This window comes from Cavia porcellus, unplaced genomic scaffold, assembly GCF_034190915.1.
Source record: "Cavia porcellus strain 051 isolate PalLab524CR breed Dunkin Hartley unplaced genomic scaffold, mCavPor4.1 scaffold_5, whole genome shotgun sequence".
Classification (NCBI taxonomy): Eukaryota; Metazoa; Chordata; class Mammalia; order Rodentia; family Caviidae; genus Cavia; species Cavia porcellus.
Window position 1 is genome coordinate 103,341,315 of NW_026947488.1, and position 25,984 is coordinate 103,367,298.

At 38.1% G+C, this 25,984-nt stretch overlaps 1 protein-coding gene across 1 annotated transcript; it reads left to right on the top strand.

Moving 5' to 3' along the window:
- Window positions 1–21,594: 21,594 nt before the first annotated feature.
- LOC134475910 (zinc finger protein 791-like) lies at window positions 21,595–25,645 on the top strand. Its single transcript, XM_063247948.1, has 3 exons — window positions 21,595–21,717; window positions 21,918–21,978; window positions 23,516–25,645. The coding sequence occupies exons 1-3, from the start codon at window positions 21,684–21,686 to the stop codon at window positions 24,837–24,839; spliced, it is 1,419 nt and encodes a 472-aa protein (XP_063104018.1). The 5' UTR covers window positions 21,595–21,683; the 3' UTR covers window positions 24,840–25,645.
- The last annotated feature ends 339 nt before the right edge of the window (window positions 25,646–25,984 follow it).

Genomic DNA, 25,984 nt, shown 5'->3' on the forward strand with positions numbered 1-25,984 from the left:
ATTTGAAGAGGAAATGAGTAAAGATTCATGAGTTAATGTGGACACGCCAGGGAATTGAGGGACCATGATAGAGACAAAACTTCAGGCCATGGGCTGAAGGCTGAGGCTTCTGTACCTCTAGCTTCTTGAATAGTGGGCCTGCTGAGCAATTGTGTGTTCTCAAATGTAATTTGACGGGCTTTGTTTTAATTTATTTTGTTTTTTGCTTTGGTTTTTTACATGGAAGGAACAGTACCATGGTTTGAAGAAGCTGGAGTGTCTTACCTAAGAGAAATTTGAAAAAAGGGACAATTCAGCAGCCAAGAATTTCTCAAATGCCCTTGGTATTTTTAAAAAAGTGACATAAATTGAGCCTGTCATGTCCATGTCTATTTACAAAAGATTTTACCTCCTATTTGATAGGAATTACTGTTTCTTTGAAAGGTCAACCTGCACTGAAATAAAGATAATCCCTCCTTTCCTCATTCTGCTTGAAACCACATCCTTTGTTAGTTATACTTTCTTACGCAGAAACACTTGGAGATGACTACAGCACGAGTTTTGCATTGGTGGAATTTCCACGAGGACCCATGAAGTAATACTGCACAACTTCAAGTGAAGTGCACTGTCCCTTGACAATGGCAAGTCTGGGCAAAACTCTAGTAACTGAAAATCTTAGAAAGTCTGAAAGTGAGTGAATGAAAATGGGCCTCTCCACATTTGGACAGGGCCTCTCCTGTAGCACACATTTGTGGAAAAAGTAATTATGAGAGACGAATGAACTCCCAAAACGGAATGGAAATTTTCTTGTTTGCGCCTCGAACGCTATGGCCTGGAGCCCTGTGGTTCTAACTGGATGAGCAAAGTGTGAGCAGAGATCAAAGTAAAACACACACCATTTAGGGAACTCTATATTTAACCATTTAGGTGTCCAGAGTAGTGGCAAACTGTACTTGTATCAATTTGCTCAACTCCTGTCTTCACAAGAAAGTAAATTCCAGCACGACCAGTGACTAGAGTAGGAACATTTCAAAGGACTTGTAAAAAGTCCAACACTGAATTTAGCCCAACACTGAATTTAGATGAAAAGTAGCAGAGTCTCTTTGTCTTTCAAGTTTTAATAGGAGAAACTTATAACATGTAATAGCTGTTACATGAATAACTTCAGAGCTTTTGGAGAGGTCTAAATCACTATGAGTGAGGGCTTCCCTGTCTCACAAAGTTAAAAATAGTAAAACAAACAATTTGAAAAGCCAATCAACCAATTAAATACAAACACTAAGTCCAAAGGGTTTCACTGGTTTTAAAACCACTTATGGAATGCACAACTATTGAAGAGGCTTACTCTGAATTCTGCTTTACTCAGGCCCGGTACATGAGCAAGAGTGAAAGCAAAATTCAAAATGTCATGTGAAGTGACCATTTCATTGTTGAAACCATGACCCAATAGACTTTTTCTCTTTTGAAACTTCGTACATTATCCATATATGTTCTCAAAGCGAAGGAATACACAGGATTTAGGCTGATTTTTTTTCAGTATTTTGTGTTCCACCAGATTGATTTGAAGATCTCCTGTCCTGCATCCACTGCCCAATGCAGAAGGCCACACATAGGACAACCAACATGAGAAGTTCACTTCTACAGCCTGAATATATCATCATGAGAATATAATTTTCCTTTCATCATCAACGATTTTTACATCAGATTAACCAGCTCTCTTGCTTTCCCATGTTTTTCCCTGGTTTTTGTACCTTGAAATGGGTGTGCACTCTTCTCAGCCTTGATCTCCATCTTCCCCCGTATTTCCAAACATATTCATCTGGGAAACATGTAAAGATCTTATTCGGGGCTTGTTTCGTTGTTTTCAAATATCGGCCCTTGAAATTCAACTTCCACCACTGTCTCTCATATTCAAAGCTATGTGCTTGCAGAGGATTTCTGCTGAGAAATTTCACAGAAAGCTCTTATACTGCAGGTGAATGATGCCAGCAAGTCTTCACTGAATAGATTATGGAACAGGACTCAGCCAAATGACAGACACGACAAGGGAAAAGCATATGCTCAAGGATAGGACATGGCAGAGATCATCTGCCAGGCCCTGGCATATTTCATATCCCTTTGAAAGTACATCCATGTGTAGATTGGCAAGCATTTCCATCCACAAATTCTGAGCAGTGAAGCCTTCAGAGAGAATATTTTGGCATACCAGGCCAAGAATATTCATCCTATTTAAATCTTGCCCTACAAGGTCCTCTGTGCCACTGAGGTCTCCATGGCAACGCCCAGCATTGTGACTCCAGTCTCCTACTGCACACTTGTATCCTAGAGCCTAAAGTCCAGCTCACAATGGTGCTCAGCCAATCACAGCCCAGTGTGGTTGCCTGGCAACCACAAGCTTGTGGATTTCTGTGAACTGTTTCAGCCCAACTCTGCAGCTTTCCACCTCATACAACCACAGCCATTCCAATCATGTAGTATTTGATTAGCCTCTCTATGATGCCTCAGAATTTTTGTTTACAGTTGTAGTGATCAAGAAAATTTGACATATTTTGAGAAGTGGAGGAAGTAATTGAAAGACCTTTTGGTCTGTCTGTGGTCGATGGGTTCCAAACTTGACTACCCCAGTCTTTTAAATTTTCAAACCTAGAGCCTAAAATCCACCTCACAGTGATGTTCAGCCAATCTCAGCCCAGTCTGGTTGCCTGGCCACCACAAGCCTGTGGATTTCTGTGAACAGTTTCAGCCCAACTCTGCAGCTTTCCACCTCATACAACCACAGCCACTCCAATCATGCAGTATTTGATTAACCTCTCTAAGTTGCCTCAGTATTTTCTTTGAAGTTGTGGTGATCAAGCAAATTTGACAGATTTTGACAAGTCGAGGGAAGTAATTGGCTCTGTCTTTAGCTCTGTTGGTGGTAAATGGGGTCCAAACTTGACTAGCCCATTCTATTCCATTTTCAAACTTAGAAAGCCAAATGTTTCAGGGGAGGAAAGAAAATGCCACAATGATTTGGGTTCTGCCAAGTTTCTGGTGGCTTGAGAAGCAAACCTGCAAACCATACGTGTAGTCTCTGCTGGATTACTGCCACCATGGTAGTATCAGTTAGCACTAAAAGCCAGCAACCAGAAGATGAGTCCCAAAATGAAAGTGAATCCTTGCAGTGCATGAATATTTGGAGTGCCTGCTTCAACTATCCAGCTTCCTCGGGTTCACTTGTCTGCAATCGCTATTTCAAGGAGGTCTGCAGCCATTCCAGCATAACCCTGAACACTAAACATGAGGTACTAGCTCAATACCTAAACCCCCCCATCATACTAAATGGAGAATAACTAAAAACTTTCATTCTACAGTTATTAAAAGGACCCGGATGACTACTATGACCACTCTTGTTCAATATAGCTCTAGAAACACTAGAAAGAACAATTAGACAAAAGAGAGAAATAAAAATAAGTATATAATAGAAAATAGTTAAACTATCATTATTCACAAATGATATGATATTCTAAATACAAGATGTTGAAAACTCCAGCAAAACAGTCCTAGAATTAATAACCAAATTCAATAATGTAGCTGGAGACAAAGTTGACAATCAAAAATCAATAGCATTTCTGTACACAATCAACAAACTCACCAAGTGAGAAGTTACAGAAACCACACCATTTTAAATAGCCTCCAAGTAAATGAAATACTTGGAAGGATCCTAACAAGTAAGTCCAGGACTTACATATTGAAAATTATAGTACTTTGGAAATGATATTGAAGAGATTATCAGAAAATAGAAAAATATCCCCTGCCCATTCGGAGCATTGTATTTTCACTCTGTTGAAAGTGATTTCTTTTGATGTACAAATATTTTTTAATAAGATGGGGTCCCAATGGTTAATTCTTTAAAATGTGTATTTTGTTCACAAAGCCTCACTAGTGTTTCTGTTTTAATATTTAGATCTTTAATCTAGTTTGACATATTTATTTCATAGTAATAGACATTTCTCCAGTTTAAGTCTTCAGTATGAGGAAAGTCATTTTCTTCAGCACCATTTATTGAAGAGGCCGTTTCTCTTCCACTGAATATATTTGGCTCCTTTGTCAAAGACAAGGTAGTAGGTTCTCTTTGTAGTTCTATTTGCATTTTCTAGACATTTTGGATGATTCTCAGGTCTGTTGTTCTGCCAGGACAATGCTGATTTTCTGATAGTAGCTTTCTAGTATTATAGCAAGTCAGGAATTGTGATGCTTCTTGAATTACCTTTGTTGCCCAGCAATATCTTTGGTGATCTAGAGCATTTCTGTTTCCGAATGAATTTTAGAAATGTTTTCTCTACATTTGTGAGCTATCCTAATGGTACTTTGTTAGGCAATGCATTACATCTATATGACAGTTTGCAATAAGATTTTTTGAGTTTTCTCCATATCCTTGAAGGTAGTTTTACTGGTATCTTATACTCACCAGATGAAACCTAAAGTGTATGATCCTCAGAGTTTCAAACTGTTGAGTTCTTCTTCCTAAAGATATCCACAATAATATGATATTTTTTTCTGTTTGTTTGAGACAGGATTTCCCTATGCAGTTCAGGCTGACTGTGGACTCACTTCTTTGTCCTGTAAATTCAAACTGATTGTCCTACTTCAGCCTCTTAAGTCCTGGGATTACAGGTGTGCACCTAATGCTTGAAAGAATTAATGCTGTTATTTGAAACATGAAGAAACAGTCATGAGATACACATGTATTCCTTAACTGCCATTCTCTTAAAGGAAAAATGTCTAATTTAACACATAACCTCTTTGGAGTGTAGGGAATCACAAGATGAGTTTCTATCTCTTATGGGCTGGGGATGCCAGTCTAGACTACTGCAGAAACAGGAGATGTCACAGGTAGGAATATGAATCAAATGTGAGCATTAGGATTAAGAACTGAGAGACTCTTGTATTTAAGGATGATGAGGAAAAGAGCAGTGGAAAGCAATGAGAGACCTGGTGAGCTTAGCATGTCCTGACTATAGATCACACTTTATTATAAGGATGAACATCACAAATTATGAAATATTCAAACATTATGTGCTTTTTTACTCTAGAAAATATTAAGCCTTGGCACTGTAGCTCAGCTGTATTGTAGCTTGGCATAACAGATACCGTCTTGCACCCTGCATTTATCTAGTGCCCTGTATTTGACCCAGGAAAATTAAAAAGCACTCAGGGTATAAGTCCCATGAGCAAAACAAAAGGAGCTGTTCTCAAAGAAAAAGAAGTACCCTGCTAAAAAAAGAAACAGGATACAGGTGTCAAACAAAAATTCATTTAAGATTCTAGCTAAATTGTTTCCAAATAGGATGTCTTTTCTGATTCTCTCTTTTAAAAATGCTTAACATTCCAGTTCAGGGCCACTTGTTTTGATTCTGAAATAAGAAAGGGGTCTTTATACAAGTGGTTCTGATCTCAGCTACTTAAATCCCAAATTTATCCTTTGGATGCTTGAATTCCTATACTGTTGTTCACAAACTCACCTCAAGATGCAGAAAGATTTACTGACACAAGCAAACATCTGGATTAAATGTCAGTGCCCCTGAAATGAAAGAATAATAGTGAAAAGGAGGGAAGAAAATGAGAAACACCATGTGTTATGATGCCCACCTCTTTTCCACAGCATTAAAGAGCCTGAAACAGGAGAATGGCCATGTATTCAAGGACAATCTAACCTACACAGTGAGAGTGAAAGGCCAACCAGAACCACAAAGTAAGACTACATCTTTAAAAACAAAAAATAATAATGAAAAATGTAGAAAACCAAGGGAGAGAGACTATTAAAGGAAAACAAAAACAATAGAGCTGAGTGAAAGCTGACCTAAATTGGCAATTACAGAATGATGTTGCAGAGGAAATCTGGCCATGTAGTAGCATCTGGGCAGCAGTGACAAATACAGAGTTAGAAATGGTGCCTATAGTGCTACAGCACAACAGTGACCTCCTTCCACCAATAAATCTGCAATTTGCTAGAATGAAGAGGCCGAAAAGCTCATGGAAATCTTAAACTCAGAATGAAGAAGTAGGTTCACACAAAGGCTTTGGGACATGGCCTTTATCAGATATTTCATATTCAAATTGAAATAGGACAAATATAATCCTGCCCTGTTTGGGGTGAAATGCACCAAGTTGGTTGGCTCACAACATTGAGGAATGAAGACACAAAACAAAAGATGTTCAAAATTTTTTCTGGGAAAAAAGAGAGAAGAATAGTCCTGGAATTTCAGGAATGTTCTTCAGTGTTTAATTTCCAGACCTATTGTCAGGGGTCATTTATACAGGAAAGTCACAATGTGAGTACAGTGTGGGTTTCAAACTACAATCAACCTATAAGCTTGTAGTGGCTTAACCAATATTATTCAAACTTGGAAGAAGTCACCCAGAAAAAGCATGTTAAAAGAGCCAAGGGATTTTGTGGGAACAATAGTCCAGTTGTTCTGGTCATTCATTATGGTAACTGATGCCTCTCTGGACTTCCTGGAGGAGGTGGTGGTAATTGTAGTACATTTCAAGCTATTGTTTTTCTCTTCAGGAGGCATGTAGACATGGTCACTACATCTTCACTTTCCGGCTTTCTTGAGTTATGCCTCTAGCAGGGATTGTTGTGTTTAGGTTTTTACACTGACTCCTTTGAGGTTCCATTTCCTCTCTGATTGTATATCAATTCCTCTCTACTTTGGTCTCCTCTAGTAAAATAACAGTACTATTTCAATGGATAAAGTAATGTTTATACGTTTAATGAAATATTATTTAATGGGTGCCTGGGATTTAGCTCAGCAGGCAGAATCACCTGCCTGGGAAGTGCTAGGTTGTGAGTTTGATCCCCGGTACCTAAAAAAAAAAAAAAAAAAAAATGTGTTTAAACTGCAATGAAAGAAAATAATTTTATTTGTGAACATGTAGATTAACAAGATTTTTAATTAAATATGTCAATGGCAAATTGAACAATGTTAATAGTCATATTTAGAATCTAAAGATGTTGGGCTGGGTATTGAGCTAAGTGGTCAAAGCACCTGCCTGGCAAGCACAAGGTCAGGAGTTCAATCCCTTGTACCAAAGAAAAATATACAGTTGTCAACCGTGTAATGCTATAAGCACAACTATTAAAATTGATAGTTGTTCAGGGTTAAAAAGCTCAATGTTTCTTTTGTCATCTATGAAGTACCTACAAATAACATGGTAACTACAGTGAATAATACACTGTGCACTATACCATTGCTATTTGCTGAGAGCTGCCTTTATTTTTTCCCTACATAGTTGAAAGATGAAAATGATTGGTGATGATAAACTGTGATAATAATTTTTTCAATTTTACTGGATATTTCCCTACATCCATTAAGTACATTTTATTTGCTACAATTATGCTAAGTGAAATAAATAAATAATTCTTAAAGCTATCGGCATCTGTGTTAGTTAGAAATATAGGCAGTCAGATAGTGATATAATGGAATGAAACTCCTGACCTACTCGTGTTTGGTAGGAGTTTGTGTTCTATAAAATAGAAGAATGAATTTTAGGAACAATGGAGATGAAGAGCAGAATAAACTATTGAGAGAAAAAAGTGAAAGATTTTTGCTCTAGATAGGATATTACAGCAGTGGGAAGCAGGCCAGGGGACATTTACCCTGAGCTCACTTACCCCTCCTTAGGCAACTTATCTGTGGCATGAAAAGAGTCCCAATCAGCTACTGGCACATCAGCAATGCCACCTTTATGCACCACCCCAGTCAACAAGTAGATATAAGCCCCCTCACCGCGTATCCAGAAGAAAAAGGCAGACATCTAGTGGTCATGTGATCCACCTTCTGAGAATAAAGGTCATTTTTACTTTATATTCTCTCCTTTACCACTGTGAAAACCCTATCAGAAAGCTTCTGTCTGCAAGAGCAGGAAGGGTCATAAGTGGGCTGTCAAGGACTCTGTATCTTCTAAGGACTTTATAGAATAAAATCATGGGGTGAGATGGGTTTAAGGTGGAGGAAATTGGGAACTCACAAGGCAGATGGGCATACCTTTGGACACAGCTATGTTTAGCCAGTATAATTAATAGTTCAGGCAAAATTATTTACACTGCAGACAAATGGGGAAGTGAAGTCATAGAAATCAGGCATTTTACAGAGCACTAACTCTCATCTATGGGACTGGGAGGGTGACTCCTGATTTCAGCAGGGTGACAGGGAACTATTTAGAAAATCAATTCTTTAAAAAAAAAAGAAAAGAAAATCAATTCTTAGAACATGGATGCATTTGCTTTGTATTTTCTCTTGAGGCCTGTCCCATAACAGGAGGTATCTGTCTCCCCATAGCTGCAAGGTGTGGGGGCTTCTGAGCTGGCTACATCTAGGACCTGATCCTGTCTCCCTGGCTATATATTTCTAACTAACTCAGCTGCCTGTAACAACAGGGCTTGCCCCTCAAAAGAGCCAGAAAATAAGTTCAGATTGCTTGCAGGATTGGAAGAGACAATTACCTCCTGCTGTGGGCCAAATCTCAAAACAAAGGGTAAATTAAATACAACCAAGTGCTAAGGACCAACAGTCCAAATAGTTCTCTGATCACACTGAGGAACACAAGAGTCACCTTCCCAACCCTCTACAAGAAGAGTCTCTGCTCTTAAATCTGCCCACTTACTATGACTTGCTTTACCATTTGCTCCCAATTTAATCAATTTTACCAGACCAATTAACCTTATTGGTTGACACATTTCTACTCTGCCTTATGCTTAACTTTAAGATTCCCATTTTCCCTCTCCCCTGGACCAATCTAACCTCATGATTTAACTCTATACAAGTTCCTGAAAAAGACAGAGTCTTTGGCAATACACTGAGACCCTTCCTGTCTCTCAGACAGAAGCTTTCCTTCTCCCAATAAATATATTCCACTCTTAAACCACATCATTCCTAAAATTCATTCTTCAATTTTAGACAACACAAACTCATACCGGATATATAGTAGGTAAGGAGGTTCATTCCCCTATACCATTAACTTGAGCCAAATTAACATGACTATACTTTTATAATGTTTGAAATTTGTTCCTTTTCCTGCAGTTTCAAGTGATTAATATAACTCACAATGATTATTATCCTGGCAATATCTTAAATTGTATACAACAATCATTACAAATGCAAAATAATTGCTTTGATTGTATTATTTAGCAAGACCTAGACTTTGCCATGGTACTAGGTTTTATCTTATAAAAGAGAAGGTTCATCCATAATTGTTCAGAAATATTTCTACATTATTAGCTGCTTGAAAAATTTTTAATTAGATAAACTGTATTTTCAGTTTCTAGAAGGCTTGTATTATATTATTGAAAGCTGTCTGTAGGCCTCTAGGACCTTGGCTATAATTTGATGCATAATTCTGTTTTGAAACTTGTATGAAGGTTTATTTTTATCTTAGGAGTAAACTCACTGCATTGACACTGATAGAGTGAAGCAAAAACCCACTGCATTAATTTCCATTGGATACTCGTGGCATAGAGCATGTGAATTACTGAGGAGGTAAATTAGCTTCATATATAGACAAGAATCAGTAGTGTTAGGATTTCATGGCCCAATAGAGAAGCAGAATGATAGGATTATTTCCAAAAGATGAAAAACATTTCCCAAAGATGAGAAGTATAAAACAAAAAGAAGCCTTTATTCTGAGAACATGGATAGAGATGACTGGCACCCCCAGTCATCTCTCTGGCAGACACGTGGTGTGGGGGTATGTAAGTAGCCTCGGTTTGGGGTGGAACCTAAGGAGGACTTTAGGGATGGAAAGGTAGCCCATTGGTCCTAGGTTTGGCGCCATAGGTAAATTTCCAGGGGCTGAAAGATGGCATCACAGGTAAATTCCTAGGGGCGGGGGAGATAGGGGCTTCTTGCATTTGGTTGAGGCTTTCCTGGCTACAGAGACCTGTCTGGGCCAAAACCCTTTCACAGAATATAAGAAAAAATATCAGTGTCCTTTCTATTTAAAGAATGTGGAGAGGAGCCTACAGCCACCGAGGTTTTGCCTTTTTTTTCTGATGGATTATGGGATTATAGAGTATATGTGAAATTTGGTGGTGCTGGCACTGACATTGACATCATGTAAGGAGCTGATTGGAATTTTCTTTTGGCCCCTGGGAAAGGAATGAGGAAGTTGTATTCAGGGAAACAAGAGGAAGTAGCCATATGGGTAAGCACCCCTGATTTGAACTTTCACCCTGATGAACTACCACCATGATGCCCTGTAATTTATTCTAGGGCAAAACTCTTTAAAGTACATCCTTCAGTTTAAATTAAGAAATGAAAATAAAGAATTTTTGCTATGTGTCTTCTTCCATGGTTAGTGGTAAATAATTCACAAGGAAAGTTTCTAAACATTTCCTTAATGCATTGTATACAGCATAAACAAAACTACAGATCAGTTCACTTTCAGAAAACAGAAGCAGCACTAAAAGGCAGGGATAAAGCCCTTCAATGCAAATGTTCCTTAAGAGGTGACATCAACATTTAAGAATACAATCATCTACCGAATTCTCTGACTTCAAGAAAAAGAAAAATTTACACTGTTGTTGCTATAGGGTAATGAAACTCCAGGTCTACTATGTCTGGGATGAGTTTGTGTTCTCTGAAGTCAAAAAATGAATTTTAGAAAAAAACAGAAGTCAAGATAATATAATTATTGGGAGAAAGAAAGCTTTGTGAGAGAGAGCAAATGCATCCTAACTGGGTTGACAAAGACTGTCTTTTCCAAGGACTTTTAGAGTAAAATCATGTGGTGAGATTGGTTGAAAGTGGGGAAAACTGGGAACTCACAATGCAGATGGGCATAAGATGGGACAGAGCTATGGTAGCCAATAAGATAAATAGTTCAGGTAAAGTTGATTAAATTGGGAACAAAGGGGGAAGGGAGTCACATAGAAAGCAGGCATTGTTAATCAGCTGTGACTCTTCCCTTAGGGGTTTGGGAGGGTGACTCCTTAGTTCATCAGGATGATAGGAACTATTTAGAATGTCAGTCTTTAGGATAAGGATACATTTCTTTGAATGGTGACTCCTGACTTCCTCAGAGGGCTAGGGAACTATTTAGAATATCAATCCTTAGGATATGGATGAATTAGTTGATCTTCTGTCTTGAGGCTTAGCCCATAGCAGGATTTGCCCATCTTCTCCATAGTTGCAAGGTATCTGGGTTTCTGGATGGGCTGCTAGGAGGACCTAGCCCTGTCTCATTGCTAATCATAATTAACTAACTCAGCTTCACATGTTAGTATTTTTAGGAAAATTGAATACAGATGTCTTGTGCTCTGGGTGAGTGATCTGGGGATGACAGTGTGCAATGTATTGAAGAGACCAAGAAAGCTCATTCCACCTGGTGCTTCCCCTCCCCTTCTCCCTTCAAATCTAACTAGGTTAAGTTTTAACTTCCTAAAGGCCATAAAACAAAGGCCGGAGGTAATAGCTCCTGACATCCTGGGTCTTCCCTATCCAGTAGCCCCTTCACAAGTTGTGTTAATTGCATCAGATTGTATTAGATTGTACATTCTTCACAAAAATAGCTTCGTTTATATCATAGTAATACCTGTAACTGTAAATGTGTGTCTTCCTTTTCCCCTGGGTAAAAGATTGATATGTTAATCAATGCTCTCTTCTGTAAAGAATTGTAAAATCTTACCTAATTGAAATGCTAACCATTGTTGCCCTCTACAAATAGAACGGTTGTGGTGCTAAAGTAAGGTAATTATGTCAGGAAACTCAGAGATAAAGTCTACTGACTAACAATGCTTGCTTTGCGGTTTTCATCCTTAAAAACACCAGCCTTGCCCCAACTCAGGGTTCTCCATTTCCACCTGTTTGGAGGACCCCGTGTACATGGAATAATAAAAACCCCTTTTGTTTTTACATGAGAGCGAGGCCCTTGGAGTCTTCCTCGCGACACCGGTCTAACAGTATATACCAGTGTTGCCCCCTGATTCACATGTCTTGGAATTTAGTTTTAGTTTATTTTTTTCTTTTTATCCTTGAAATGAAATGGATTTGGAGATGAAAAGCCTGAGGTAAGGCACTTTGGTACACATATTCCTCTGTGTAGCTGAGATCAACACTGTTGAAGAAAACCAGCTTCAGAAGTCTCTGACTACTGTCTATCATTTGGGTTCCTCTCTTGCAGGAAGGCGTTCCATTCCCTGTTTATTTTTGACTTAGAAGGAGGACATTAGAGCAGCAGTCAATCAGTGATGAAGAGGCGGGCTATATGAAATGTCCAATCAGGTGAGCTGTGGGAGGAGGTCTCTTGGGTCCCTTCCGGTGTGTAGAAATTGTGTACCTGTTTGGAATACAAAACTGGGAGCAGAATGCTTGCTGGATCTCATTTACTGGTTTTGATTTCCTGTGGCCTGATTAGCAAAGAACCTGGGAGACCCTCTAAGCCACAGAATGGTGAGGTTTTGGATGGGAGCCCAGAAATATGATGGAATTGGGATAAGCCAGTTACAAGTGGTGAGAAGCAGTTCTGGTTTGTGTAGACTCAGGTATTTAAATAGCTTCAGCTCCTGATGTATTCTAGCATAGACCTTGGGTCATCCACTTTCCCTTTTTTCTTCTGCTGGGAGCAAGGGTGATTCTGTGTCCCCAGAACCCTGAATTAACTATGATAGCGACAGACTGGAGTATCATCTTTGAAATTTTCTACTGCCCTGACACATCCACCATAGGGAGCAGAGGAAGGAGCTTGGGAAGCCCCTGACTGTGATGCATTTTGTAGCTGGAGCAACAGTACTGAGCTTGGTCTCTGCTCTCATTCCAGGGATCAGCAATCTTGATGTTCTAAAGTTTATAAATGTTTGTTATGCAGGGCCTCATATCCACAATGGCACTTCTTAACCTTGTACTTTTTGTATTTATAGGGATTGCCTAAATTTATCATATGTTCTCGCATTTCCAACCCCATGACAGGTGTTGGCAAAGATTATGAAAATTCAGAGATGTGTAGTGATGTGCTTCACTGGAGGAAGGCTTTTCAAACACTTGTTGAACTACTGTGTATGATAAATAACAGTCCAAAGAATTTCTGAACATACTTTATGTGACATGTGCTCATAGAGTATGTTTGGGAGAACAGTGATAGAGGCTTGAATTTTGAGAAAAACGAAGCAAATATAAAAGTGTCACCAAGGGCAGCGTAAAGTGTGCTTGCTAAGGACAAATTTCTGAAAGGGCTGCCTGTTAAATTCTCACTGAAAAATGCCTAAATGTACTCATTTGCATGAACATATACACATGATATCCTTCTAAATGGAAAGGAATATGGGTGACATCTCTGAATTAAGAGTTGATTTATGTGCTTCGTTGATCATATACATTGTTTAAATATGGAAATGCTCTGCAATGGACTTTACTAATTCGTGTAAAGAGATTCCCTAAATTGAAATTGTGCAGGGATATCAATAGTTAAGGCATGAAGGGTTTTCTGCTTAGGGTGGACCAGAGGAGCTTGGAAAGGATGTGGAAGTGACCAGCAGGACACAGTGTGCAAATAGCAGGACATACAACAGAGAGGGTCTTCACTGAAAGTCAGGTAGTTCTTACGGTAAGCGTGAAGTTAAAGTTGAATTATGATATCTTCCTTGAGGTGAATAACACCAGCTCTGCTAACAATCAGTATTCCACATCTCTGTCAACCCATGAATTCTGTGTTATTCACTTGAAATCTAGTTTTGATTATCTCGAATTATGACTCAGTTTCATGAAGGTGAAATTTGAATTTTTTTAGTACCAAGTATCGAACTCATGTTCTCAAGCTTGCAAGTTAGGTTTCCAAGCTGCTAGCTAAATACCCAGCTCTGAAAGTGTTTTCTGTATATTATGGATAATATCAACATTGTTCCTCAGAAAATGTTGAATATTGTGGAATTTTTTTTATTGTATGGCTATAACTTTTTAAAGCAAACCAAAGGTGTCTTATGCAGTCACTTTTCAAGTTTCACATTGTCTGTGGGGTGTCTCAGTCAGGGTTTCTCTATTTCAGGCAGCTCTATAACTTAGGCTAGCCCCAAACTCAAGGCAGTTCTCCTGCATCAGCCTCCCAAGATATATTTCTTATATCTGAATGGAAAGTGATCACTTGTTGACACTGAGCTATAATTTGAAGCTTGCACCTGGTTTCATTGTTTATACGTTTTTTACCTACAGAAGTTTTCCATGAACATTTGAGTTATTATTTATGTACCATATTTGATGTTATTTATGTTTTTTTTCTGTGAAACCAAATTCAAATATCAAAATGCTGCTTAAGTATATCAAGAACAAAGGACTCAGTGGCCTAATTGAGATTTGAAGTGATATCATTGGTAGTACATCAAAGTGACTGATGAGATATTTGTCTGCCTCTGTGCTTTATGGATGCTGGTCTTGCAGGCTCTCACTATGAGCTCTGCATTAGAGACAATGCACAGCAACTCTTGCAGTGACTCAGCATCAGAATCAGTGCTCCTATTTGGCTGTTACATGTATAGCGGCGAGTTGCAACATAGCATGAAATCGCTGTCTCAAAAAATGTGTATATACAAAAATTAATCCCCAAGATATGAAATTAAGATTTGAAGAAATCAGTCTCCATTCAGGTGTTTTCTTTGGTTTTATTTGTTTAGTTTAGCTTTGTTTTATTGAGGCACATTTTCTCTATGTATATCAGCTAGATTTGAACCCCTCATGGAGTGCAGAATTGCCCTAACCTCAAAGCAGCACTCCTGCCTCAGTGTCTTGAGTGTGGGATTATAGATATGTGTGTTTTTACCCTAGAAAATATTGAGGCTTGTAACTTAGCTGTGTTGTAACTTGGCATAGTAGATGGCATCTTGAGCTTTGCATTTAACTAGTGCCCTGTATTTCACCCAGAAAAATGGAAAATCACTCATGGTAGAAGTACCAGGAGAAAAGCAAAATGAGCTATACCCAAAGAAAAAAATTGACCTACTCAACAAAAGAAGCAGAATAAAGTTGTCATCCAAAAATTATTATAAGATTCTAGCTCAATGATTTCCAACAGGATCTTTTTGTGATTCTATCTTTTAAAACATCTATAACTTTCCAGTTCAAAGCCTCTTCTTTAGATCCTGAAATGGGGATGGGGGTTCTGTATACAAGTGGTCCTGAGACCAGCTAATGAAATTTCACATTTCTCAATTGGTTTGCTTGTCTTCCTATATTGTTGTTCACAAACTCAACTCAAGCTGCAGAAACCTTTACTGACACAAGCAAACACCAGGGTTAAATGACAGTGGCACTGAAATGAAAGAATAATATTGAAAATGAAAGGAGAAAAAAGACAAATGCCATGTGTTATAATGCGCACCTCTTTTCCCTAGTGATGAAGAGGCTGAAACAGGAGAATGGCCATGTATTCAAAGACGGGCTAACCTACATAGTGAGTGAAAGGCTGGCCAGAACTCCAAAGTGAGCCTATGTCTTTAAATCAAAAAACTAAAATGAAAAAAAATAAACAACCAAGGTGACAGAATGACTATTTAAAAAAATAATTATGGAGCTGAGTGAAAGTTGACTTAGGCAAAATGGGAATTATTGAATGATGATGCAGAGGTAGGAAGGCCATGTAGTGGAATCCAGGAGGCAGTGACAAACACAGATTTAGGAATGACACCTATAGTGCTACAGCACAACAGTGACATCCTTCCTCCAATACATTTGCAATTCACTAGACTGAGGGCTTCTAAAAGTTCATGGAAATGTTAAACTTATGGAAAACAAGCAGCTTGAAATCCAGCCTTTGGAACATGGCCTTTAGCCGAATTTCATATTTAAATTGAAATAAGAAAAATATAATCCTGCCCTGTTTGATGTCAAATGCACCAAGTTTAATGGCTCACCACATTGAGAAATGAAGCCACAAACCAAAAGAAGTTCAAAAATTTTCTTAGAAAAAAAGAGAGAAGAATAGCCCTCAATTTTCTGGAGTGGTCTTCAGTGTTTTGGCCACAGACTTATTGTCAGGGGACAGTTATACAGGAAAGTCCTAATGTGGGTACAGTGTGGGTCTCAGACTACAATCAACCTATAAGCTTATAGCTGCTTAACTAATTTTATTCATCAGGGGAACAAGTCAGCCAGAAAAGGTATGTGGCCAGAGCCAAGGCATTTTGTGGGAACAATAGTCCAGTTGTTCTGGTCATTGAGTATGGTAATTGAGGCCTATCTGAACTTCCTAGAGGAGGTGGTGGTAACTGTAGTACATTTCAAGCTGTTGTTTTTATCTTCAGGAGCATGTAGACATGGTCACTGCATCTTTACCTTCAGTTCTGGCTTTCTACAGTTGTGCCTGTAGCAGTGATTGTTGTGTTTAGTTTTTTGCATTGACTCTTTCAGGTTCCAGTTCTTCTCTGATTGTATATCAATTTCTGTCTACATTGACATCCTTTGCTAAAATCACAATAGTATTTGAATGAATAAAGTGATGTTTATACATTTAAAAATATTCATTAATACAGGCCAGGGATTTAAGCTCAGCAGGCAGAAACATCTGCCTGGAAAGTGCTAGGTTGTAACTTTGATCGCCGGTACCTATAAACAAAAGTAATTTAAACTGCAAGGAAAAAAAATCATTTCATTTGCGAAAATGTAGGTTTACAAGATTTATAACTAAATATGTCAATGGCAAATTAAACATTGTTAATAGTCATAGTTCGTACCTAAAGTTGTTGATTCTGGGGATTGAATTCAGTGATACAAGAAGCTGCCTGGAGTGCACAAGGACATGAGTTCAATCTCTCTTACAAAAAAAAAAACAAAAACAAAAAAAACTCACAGTTGTCAGTGATGCAGTGCTATGAGCACATTTATTGAAACTGATACTTGTTAATTAATAGGCTTAATGTTTCCTTTGTGGTCTATGAAATACCTGCACATAACATGGCAATTACAGTGAATGATGTAGTGTCCCCTATAGGATTGGTATTTTCTGAGTTGTTTTTATTTTTTTTTCCCACATACTTAAAAGTTGAAAATGTTGGCTGTTGCTAGCTAGAAAAACTGTGATAATCATTTTTTTCAATTTAGTGATATATTTCCCTATATCCATTAAGAACATTTTATTTGCTACAATTACCCCAAGTCAAATTGATAAACAATTCTTAAAGTTACAGGCAGCTGAGTTAGTTAGAAATACAGGCAACCATACCGTGATAAAGTGGAATGAAATTCCTGACCTTCTATGTCGGGTATGAGTTTGTGTTCTATAAAGTGCAAAAATGAATTTTAGGAAGAACAGAGTTGAAGAGCAGATAATATTTATTGAGAGAAACAAAGTGAAAGTATTTGGCTCTAAATAGGATAGTTTGGAATTGGGAGGTGGAACCAGGGGACTTTTACCTTGAAGTCCCTTTCCTCTCCCCTATTCAACCTACCTGTGGCCAGAAAAGAATCTCAATCAGTTACATGCATATCAGCAATGCCATCTTTAATTAAGCACCACCCAAGTCAAAAACTATATGTATGCCACCCACATACTTCCAGAAGAAAAAGCAAGACCACCCAGTGGTCATGGGGTTCTCCCCATATTCTTAGAATAAAGGCAATTTTAACTTTGTATTCTCTTCTTTACTACACCAAAAATCCTATTGGAAAGCTTCTATCTGAGAAAAACAGGAGGGATTCTGAGCCTGTAGCAAAAGACTCTGTCTTTTCTAGAGACCTTACAGAATAAAATCATGCGATGAGATAGGTTTAAAGTGGGTTAGATTACTGAGATTACTGAGGAGGTAAATTAGCACAGTAGAGAAGCAGAATATAAGAAATGTAAAAGTGGCCTTTTATTTAAAGAATGTGGAGAGGAGCCCACAGCCACCAAGGGTTGCCCCCTGCCCCGACTGACTATAGGGTTATGGGGTATATGTGACTTTTGACTGGATGTGGTGCTTGGAGGGGACATTGATGTCATGCAAGGAGCTGATGGGAATTTTCTTTCGGCCCCTGGAAAGAAAGAGGAAGTTGTATTCAAGGAGAAAAGAGGAACTTCCCATATGAGTAAGCATCCCTGATTTCACCTTCTTCCACCTTCAACTACCACCATGAGGTCCTGTAATTGTTTGAAGGGCAAAGCTCTTTCAAGTACATCCTTTGGTTTGAATGAAGAAATCAAAACAAAGAATTTTTGCTATCTGTCTACCTCCACGGCTGTTGGTAAACCATTCATAAGAAATATTTTGAGTCAATTCCTTAATGCATTGTCAATACCATAACCAAAATTACAGATCAGTTCAGTTTCAGAAAATGAAGCAGCACTTAAAGGCAGGGATAAAAGCCTTCAATGCAAATATCCATGGAATGGTGAGATCAACAATGTGTGATACAAACTACTGGATTTCTCTGACTTCAAGAAAGAGAAAAGTTTATACTGATATTGATATACTTGAATGAATCTCCCTGTCTACTATGTCTGATATTAGGTTTTCATCCTGTAAAGTCCAAGAATGAATTTTAGGAACAACAGAGATTAAGAGAAGAATATACTTATTGAGAGGGAAAAAAAGCTGCCTGAGAGAGAGAAGGTGTCCTGAGCAGGTTGCCAAACACTGTCCATTCTAGGGACCTTTATAGAGTAAAATCATGTGGTGAAATGAGTTTAAGGTGGGGAAAACTAAGAACTCACAATGCTGATGGGCATAAGATGGGTCAGAGTTATGGTAGCCAATAAGATTATAAGTTCAGGTAAAGTTGATTTAATTGGGAACAAAGTGGGAAGGGAGTCACATAGAAAGCAGGCATTCTTACGCAGCTGTGACTTCCCTTAGGGGTTTGGGAGGGTGACTCCTGAGTTCTGCAGGATGATAGGAACTATTTAGAATGTCAGTCTTTAGGATAAGGATACATTTCTTTGAAAGGTGACTCCTGACTTCCTCAGAGTGCTAGGGAACTATTTAGAATATCAATCCTTAGGATATGGATGAATTTGCTTATCATTTGTCTTGAGCCTTGGCCCATAGCATGAGGTGTCAGTCTTCCCCATAGTTGCAAGGTATCTGGTCTCCTGCATGGGCTCCTTGGGGGAACTAGCCATGTCTCATGCCAATAGTATTTAAATAACTCAGGTCCCTGTAACAGTACTGTTTGGAAAATTGAGTACAGATGTCTTGTGCTCTGGGTGAATGATCTGGGGATGACAATGTGCAATGTATATACCATTGTTGCCCCCTGATTGACATGTTTTGAAATTTAATTTTAGTTGATGTGTTCTTTTGTCCTTGAAATAAAATGGATTTAAAAATTAAAAGTCTGAGGTAAAGCTCTTTAATACAAACACACCTCTGTCGATCTGAGTTCACCACTGTAGAAGAATGGCAGCTCCAGAAGTCTCTGCACTACAGTCTATCTTTTTGGATCCTCTCTTGCAGGGAGGGGTTCCTTTCTCTGTTTATTCTTGACTCAGAAGGAGGGCAATAGAGCAGGAGTCAATCAGTGATGAAGGGGCACGCTATATGAACTGTCCAATGAGATGGGCCATTGCTGGCTGTGACTTCTGTCTGTTCTGGTGTCTCAGCATGATTTACCTGTTCTGAGTACAACAGTGGTAGCAAAATGCTTGCTGGATCTCATTTAATATTTTTGATTTAATACTTTTGATGTCCTGTGGCCTGATTAGCAAAGAACCTGAGAGATCCTGGATCTATGGAATAGTGAGGTTGTGGATAGGAGCCCAGAAATAGGATGGATTGGGGGAAACCAGTTCCAGGGTTTAGGAGTAGTTTCGCTGTCAGAAGCCTCAGGTATTTAGTTAGCTTCAGCTCCTGAGGTCCTCCAGCTTTGGCCATGTGTCATTCACTATCCCTTTTGCCTCTTGCCATTGGCAAGGGTAATTTGGGGTCACCAGAACCCTGGCTTCACTATGACAGCAGCAGACTCAAGTATCATCTTTGAAATTCACTGCTAGCCTGGTAAGTCCACCATCTTAGGCATTGGGAGGAGCTTGGGAAGACCCTGACTATCATGCTTTTGTAGCTTGTAGAGCAGTAATGAGCTAGGTCTATGCTCTCTTTCCTCAGAGTAGCAGATCTGGAATGTCCAGAGTTTATTAATGTCTGTAATGCAGGGCCTCATAGCCACAATGGCTCAACTTAAACTTGGGCTTTTTTGTATTTATAGTGATCTCCTAAATTTATAGTATGTTCTCATATTTCCATTCTCATGACAGGTAGTGGCAAAGGTCCTGAGAATTCAGAGATGTGTAGTAGTGTGCCTCAGTGGAGAAAGGCTTCCCAAACAACTGGTGAACTCCTGTGTATTCTTGAACATTGCAAGATAATTTCTGAACATACTTAGTTATTTAGGTGTCACCCCTGCTCACAGACTAGGTTTGTGAAAACAGCCATAGAGTTTTGAAGTCTGAGAAAAATGAAGCAAATATGAAAGTGTTATCAAGGACAGGGTAAAAATTTGTGAAGGACAAATTCCAGAAAGGGCTACCTGTTAAATTATCATCGAAAAATGCCAAAATTTACGCATTTGCATGGACATATACACGTGATATCCTTCTGAATGGAAAGGAATAGAGGTGTCATCTCTGAATTAAGAGCTGGTTTAGTAGCTTGGGTGTTAATAGACAGTTTAAATATGGAAATTCTCTACAATGAACATATCTAAGTGGTGTAAATGAGAAGCCCTGAACAGAAATTTTGTAGGAGAAGAGGGTTAGGAAAGTGGGATGTTTGATTCTAGGTGGTACATTAGTAGGTTCAGGAGAAGAGGGATAAGGAAGTGGGATGTTTGATTCTAGGTGGTGCATCAGTAGGTTCACTATTGCTTATTAGGGAGACAGGCTGGTTGTTTGGTTTCACAGCGTCCTAAGTTCCAACATAGCATGGATCTCAGGAGCTGCTGCTGGTTCTCCCCCTGGAAGGGTTGCAGTTTTCCAGACTGCCACTGCTTACCAGGGAGAAGTGGTGCTTGCTTGGCTTCATAGTGTCCTAAATTCCAGCAGGGCATGCATCTCAGGAGTGGCTGTTGGTTTTCCCCCTAGAAGGGCTGCAGTCTGCCAAACCACCACCGCTGACCAGGGAGTGGAAGTGCTTAGTTAGCTTCCCAGTCAATTGATGAGATATTTATCTGCCTCTGTGCTTTGTGTTTGCTGGTCCTGCAGGCTTCTCACTGTGAGCTCTGCTTTAGAGAAAGTGCACAGGGAATCTTGCCATGACTCAGCACAAGAATCAGTGCTCCTATTTGGCTGTTACATTAGCAGTGAGTTGCAATCTAGCATCAAATTTGCTGTCTTCAAAAATGTGTATAGACAAAAAATTAACGACCAAGACATGGATTTAAATTTGAACAAATCAGTTTTCATTCAGCTGTTTTGTTTGCCTTTATTTGTTTAGTTTAGTTTTGTTATATTGAGACAAGCTTTCCATATGTATATCAGCTGGATTTGAACACCCTAGTGCCTAGAATTGCCCTGACCTCACTGATGCCTTCCTGTCTCGCCTTTTGAGTGCTGGGATTATAGATATGCACCACCACACTTTGCTTTTGATTCAGATTTGTAGGAGAGAATTTAAGATATCCCAAACCTGGGGTATCAACCTTCCTTTGAGAAATATATGTATGATCCTTTAGGAGGCGGTGACCTTTGAGGATGTGGTTGTGAACTTCAGCAATGAGGAGTGGAGTTTGCTGAGTCCATCCCAAAAGAACCTCTACAGAGATGTGATGGGTGAAATCTTTAGGAACATGGCTGCAATTGGTAAGGACGAAATCTTTTTGGCACTCATGCTGTCAGAATATTGTTTGTTTCTCATTAGTGCTGTTTCGTTAAAAAGAATATGAAAATATTTTTAAAAATAGTTCAGACCTGGACACATTATATCATAAATCTAAACAAAAATCTATTAATTTGTATGTATTACTCAACTGAGTCCTGGTATTTCTATGTCTCCAATTCAGGAGGACTTGGGGATATCCTGGAAGCTGAAAAAGAAGGCAAAATTTACTGGAGATACTTAAGGTAATTCCCACTCACAAGGAGAGGAATGTTCCTGAGTAATTAGTAAGTCAGCAGAGAAATGACCACCAAAGAAATGAAGCACTATTCAATTTAATGTCAGTAATATTCTCCACAGATGTATAAGCTAGTGTATATATGAAGGAATTAAATCATGAAAATGTATGACATTGCATATAGATGTGGATGAAAGGCATACACTTTGAGTTATGACATTCTGCCTTCAGTTTTTCTACCCATTTTTACATGTGAACACAACACATTCATTATCTAACAATTGCTAAGATTGCAATAGAATTTGAAATAAAACTTTGTGCTCATGTTTATAAGCCATCCTCTAGACAATCAGCGATTCTGATTAATATTCTTAGTAGGCTGGTGGACTGTTAGTGCACTCATTTTGAATATCAGTATGCAGTTGTCTCTAGACATTGATCCCCTCATACTCGTCCTGGATATTTTTCAAATCTCAAAATCTGCATAAAATACTGATACATTCTTACTCATATATAAAGCAGATCAAATTATAACAGATCAAGCCTTGAAGAATCTTAGCTATCTATCACTGGATTTGTGGAGAAGGAAAATGTTATTAGACTCTCTGTGGTTGTGCATTGTTGTAAACCCAGCACACTAGAAATCAGATTTTGCAGAATGGCAAATTCAAGTTCAAACTTCACAGCTTAATGTTCAGTGAAAATCTCTTAAAATAGATTTTTAAAAAGCTACAGATTTATGCTAATACCTGTTGTTCATTCCCAGCCAAGAAAAGAAAAAAATGTGTTATATAATGTCAAAAAATAAATAATATAATATCATTTGCTATAAGAATTAGATGGGTCTTTCACCCATCAATTCAGTGAAATAGCTAAGCTATAAAACCTAAAAGGTCACAGAGTTTCTTTTAGATGAGAAACAAAAATACAAAATGTGGGATGAAATTAAACAGAGTTGTTAGAGAAACGTACGACTGACCATATGGAAAAGGGAACTACAGGTTAAGGACAGAAGGGAGATTGTGATAGTGAAACATATGAGAATAATCTGCATGTGATACACATATGTACCCATGCCCAAAGTGAAGCTAAAGATTCTGCATTTCAAAGTACCAATTTTTAAGATTTCCAAATGTGTACCAGTCTTTTGGGAATGGTTGTTTTCAACATATCTTACAAGGCTATTCTGTTGCTTCATGGTCAGTATTTCTTAGCAGGCATTAAAAACAGAACTTGATATTAATGCAGTCATTACACAGAGACCCATTTCACTGTGAGTTTTTCTTTTTTTAAATTTAATATAAGGAAAGATTAAATTAGACAAAAATAAGTAGAAATAATATTGCTTTCAAAGTGAAAATAAACAGTAAGACATCGCAAGATGATGATTACATATGCTGCTCATAGAAATAGTTATGAAATACAAAAGTGAAACATATGAAGTGGGGATTCAAACAGTGAGACTGCAAACAGTTTTGTTCAACTCTCCAAGAAAAGCATAGTAATATGCTTATAAATCCTATATGTGATTTTTTTCTTTACAGAAATGACAACCTAGGGAAATCTTATGGACATACATCTTGGAGTCTGTGTAAAGAAGTATTTCTTTGTACTGCAGAAGGTAATGTGAATGTGAAAGAAACAGAAACACACCACAATGTTAAGATCCATGAAAAATATTGCAGTGGAGGGAAACCCTATGTATGCAAGCAATGCGGGAATGGTTTTACCACACATGGAATTTGTAAGAAACATGAAAGAATTCACAGAGGAGAGAAACCCTACATATGTAAGGAGTGTGGGAAAGCTTTTACAACATGTACCTATTGTCAAGTACATGAAAGTCTTCAATCTGGAGAAAAACATTATAAATGTAAGCACTGTGAGAAAGCTTTCAGCACACGTAGTTATTGTATAATCCATGAAAAACTTCACACTGAGCAGAAATCGCATATATGTAAGAAATGTGGGAAAGCTTTTAGCAGTAAAATTCATTGTCAAATACATGAAAGAATTCACACTGGAGAGAAACCCTATGTGTGTAAGCAATGTGGGAAAGCTTTTAATACACGGGGAGACTGTAAGAAACATGAAAGAATTCACACTGGAGAGAAACCCTATGTATGTAAGGAATGTGGGAAAGCTTTTACCAGACCTGGACGTTTTAAGCAACATGAAAGAATTCACACTGGAGAGAAACCCTATGTATGTAAGGAATGTGGGAAAGCTTTTACCAAACCTGGATATTGTAAGGTACATGAAAGAACTCACACTGGAGAGAAACCATATGTATGTAAGCAATGTGGGAAAGCTTTTAACACACGGGGAGTTTGTAAGACACATGAAAGAATTCACACTGGAGAGAAACCATATGTATGTAAGCAATGTGGGAAAGCTTTTAACACACGTGCAAATTATAAGGTTCATGAAAGAATTCACACTGGAGAGAAACCCTATGTATGTAAGCAATGTGGGAAAGCTTTTACCAGACCTGGACGTTGTAAGCAACATGAAAGAATTCACACTGGAGAGAAACCCTATGTATGTAAGGAATGTGGGAAAGCTTTTACCAAACCTGGATATTGTAAGGTACATGAAAGAACTCACACTGGAGAGAAACCATATGTATGTAAGCAATGTGGGAAAGCTTTTAACACACGCGCAAGTTATAAGGTTCATGAAAGAATTCACACTGGAGAGAAACCCTATGTATGTAAGGAATGTGGGAAAGCTTTTACCAGACCTGGATGTTGTAAGCAACATGAAAGAATTCACACTGGAGAGAAACCATATGTATGTAAGCAATGTGGGAAAGCTTTTAAAACACATGGAGATTGTAAGAAACATGAAAGTTCACATTCAATATAAAACCAGTGTATATAGGCATCATGAGAATGGTTTCAGCACACGTACATATTGCATAATGCATGAAAATCTTCACACTGGGCAGAAAACTTACATATGTAAGGAATGTGGGAAAGGTTTCAGCAGAAATGCTCATTGTCCAATACATTATAAAATTTACACTGTTGAGAAACTGTGTGTATGTGAAGAATGTGGGAAAGCTTTCACCACACATGGATACTGTAAAATACATCAATTACTTCACACTGGTGAGAAACCCTATGTATATAACAATGTGGCAAAGGTTTTACCGCATATAGTCACTGCAAAACAGATGAAAGAATTCACACTGGGAAGAACCACTGGCTATGTAAGCAAGTGGAGACACTTTCAGCAGCCAGATTGTAAGTGAAATACATGAATAAACTTACACAAGAGATACATCCTATGTGTTATGGGAATATTCTCAGCATACTTGATCATTGTTACATATCTGAAAGAGCTCACTGGGCAGAGATGCTATGAGGATTGACAATGTGAGAAATATAGCAATCCATGTTTCTTGTTAAATGCATAGAAAAGCATCACTGTTCAGATAGTTTAAATCTAAGTTTACTTTAAAAATCCCAAGGAGAACTGAAGAAATAATCAATACAGAAGTTTGATGTCAATATTTCTTCACAGATATTCCAGAAATGACAAATCTGAGGTGGAGCTCTATTCAATTGCATATGTTTTATGATTTTCAGTTAATCACTTGTACCTCTCTAGATTTTTAAAGTGTTTTTGTGCTTCAACATGGCATCTTGTAATTAAACATGCTAAACTGAAATGGGCTTTTCACTTTTAAGTATGGATAGTGTCTATGTACTTAATATTTTGTCTTTAAAACTTAAATTTTATATTTTTTGGTGAATTGTAATGTTGTTTATTTAAAGAGAAAAAAGTGTAGAAATAATACAGAATTTCAGAAAAATAAACAATAAGAAATCACTAGTTGATTAGTATCATATTGTCATCTTAGAAGTAGTTGTTCAAGTTACAAATTTAAAGCATACAAAGTGATATTCAAATAATGACACTGTCAACAGTTCACCTCAAAGATCCATCAAAAAGTTAATATTATGCCTATATGTCCTAAACACTTTTTTTTCTTAAAGAGGGTAAGA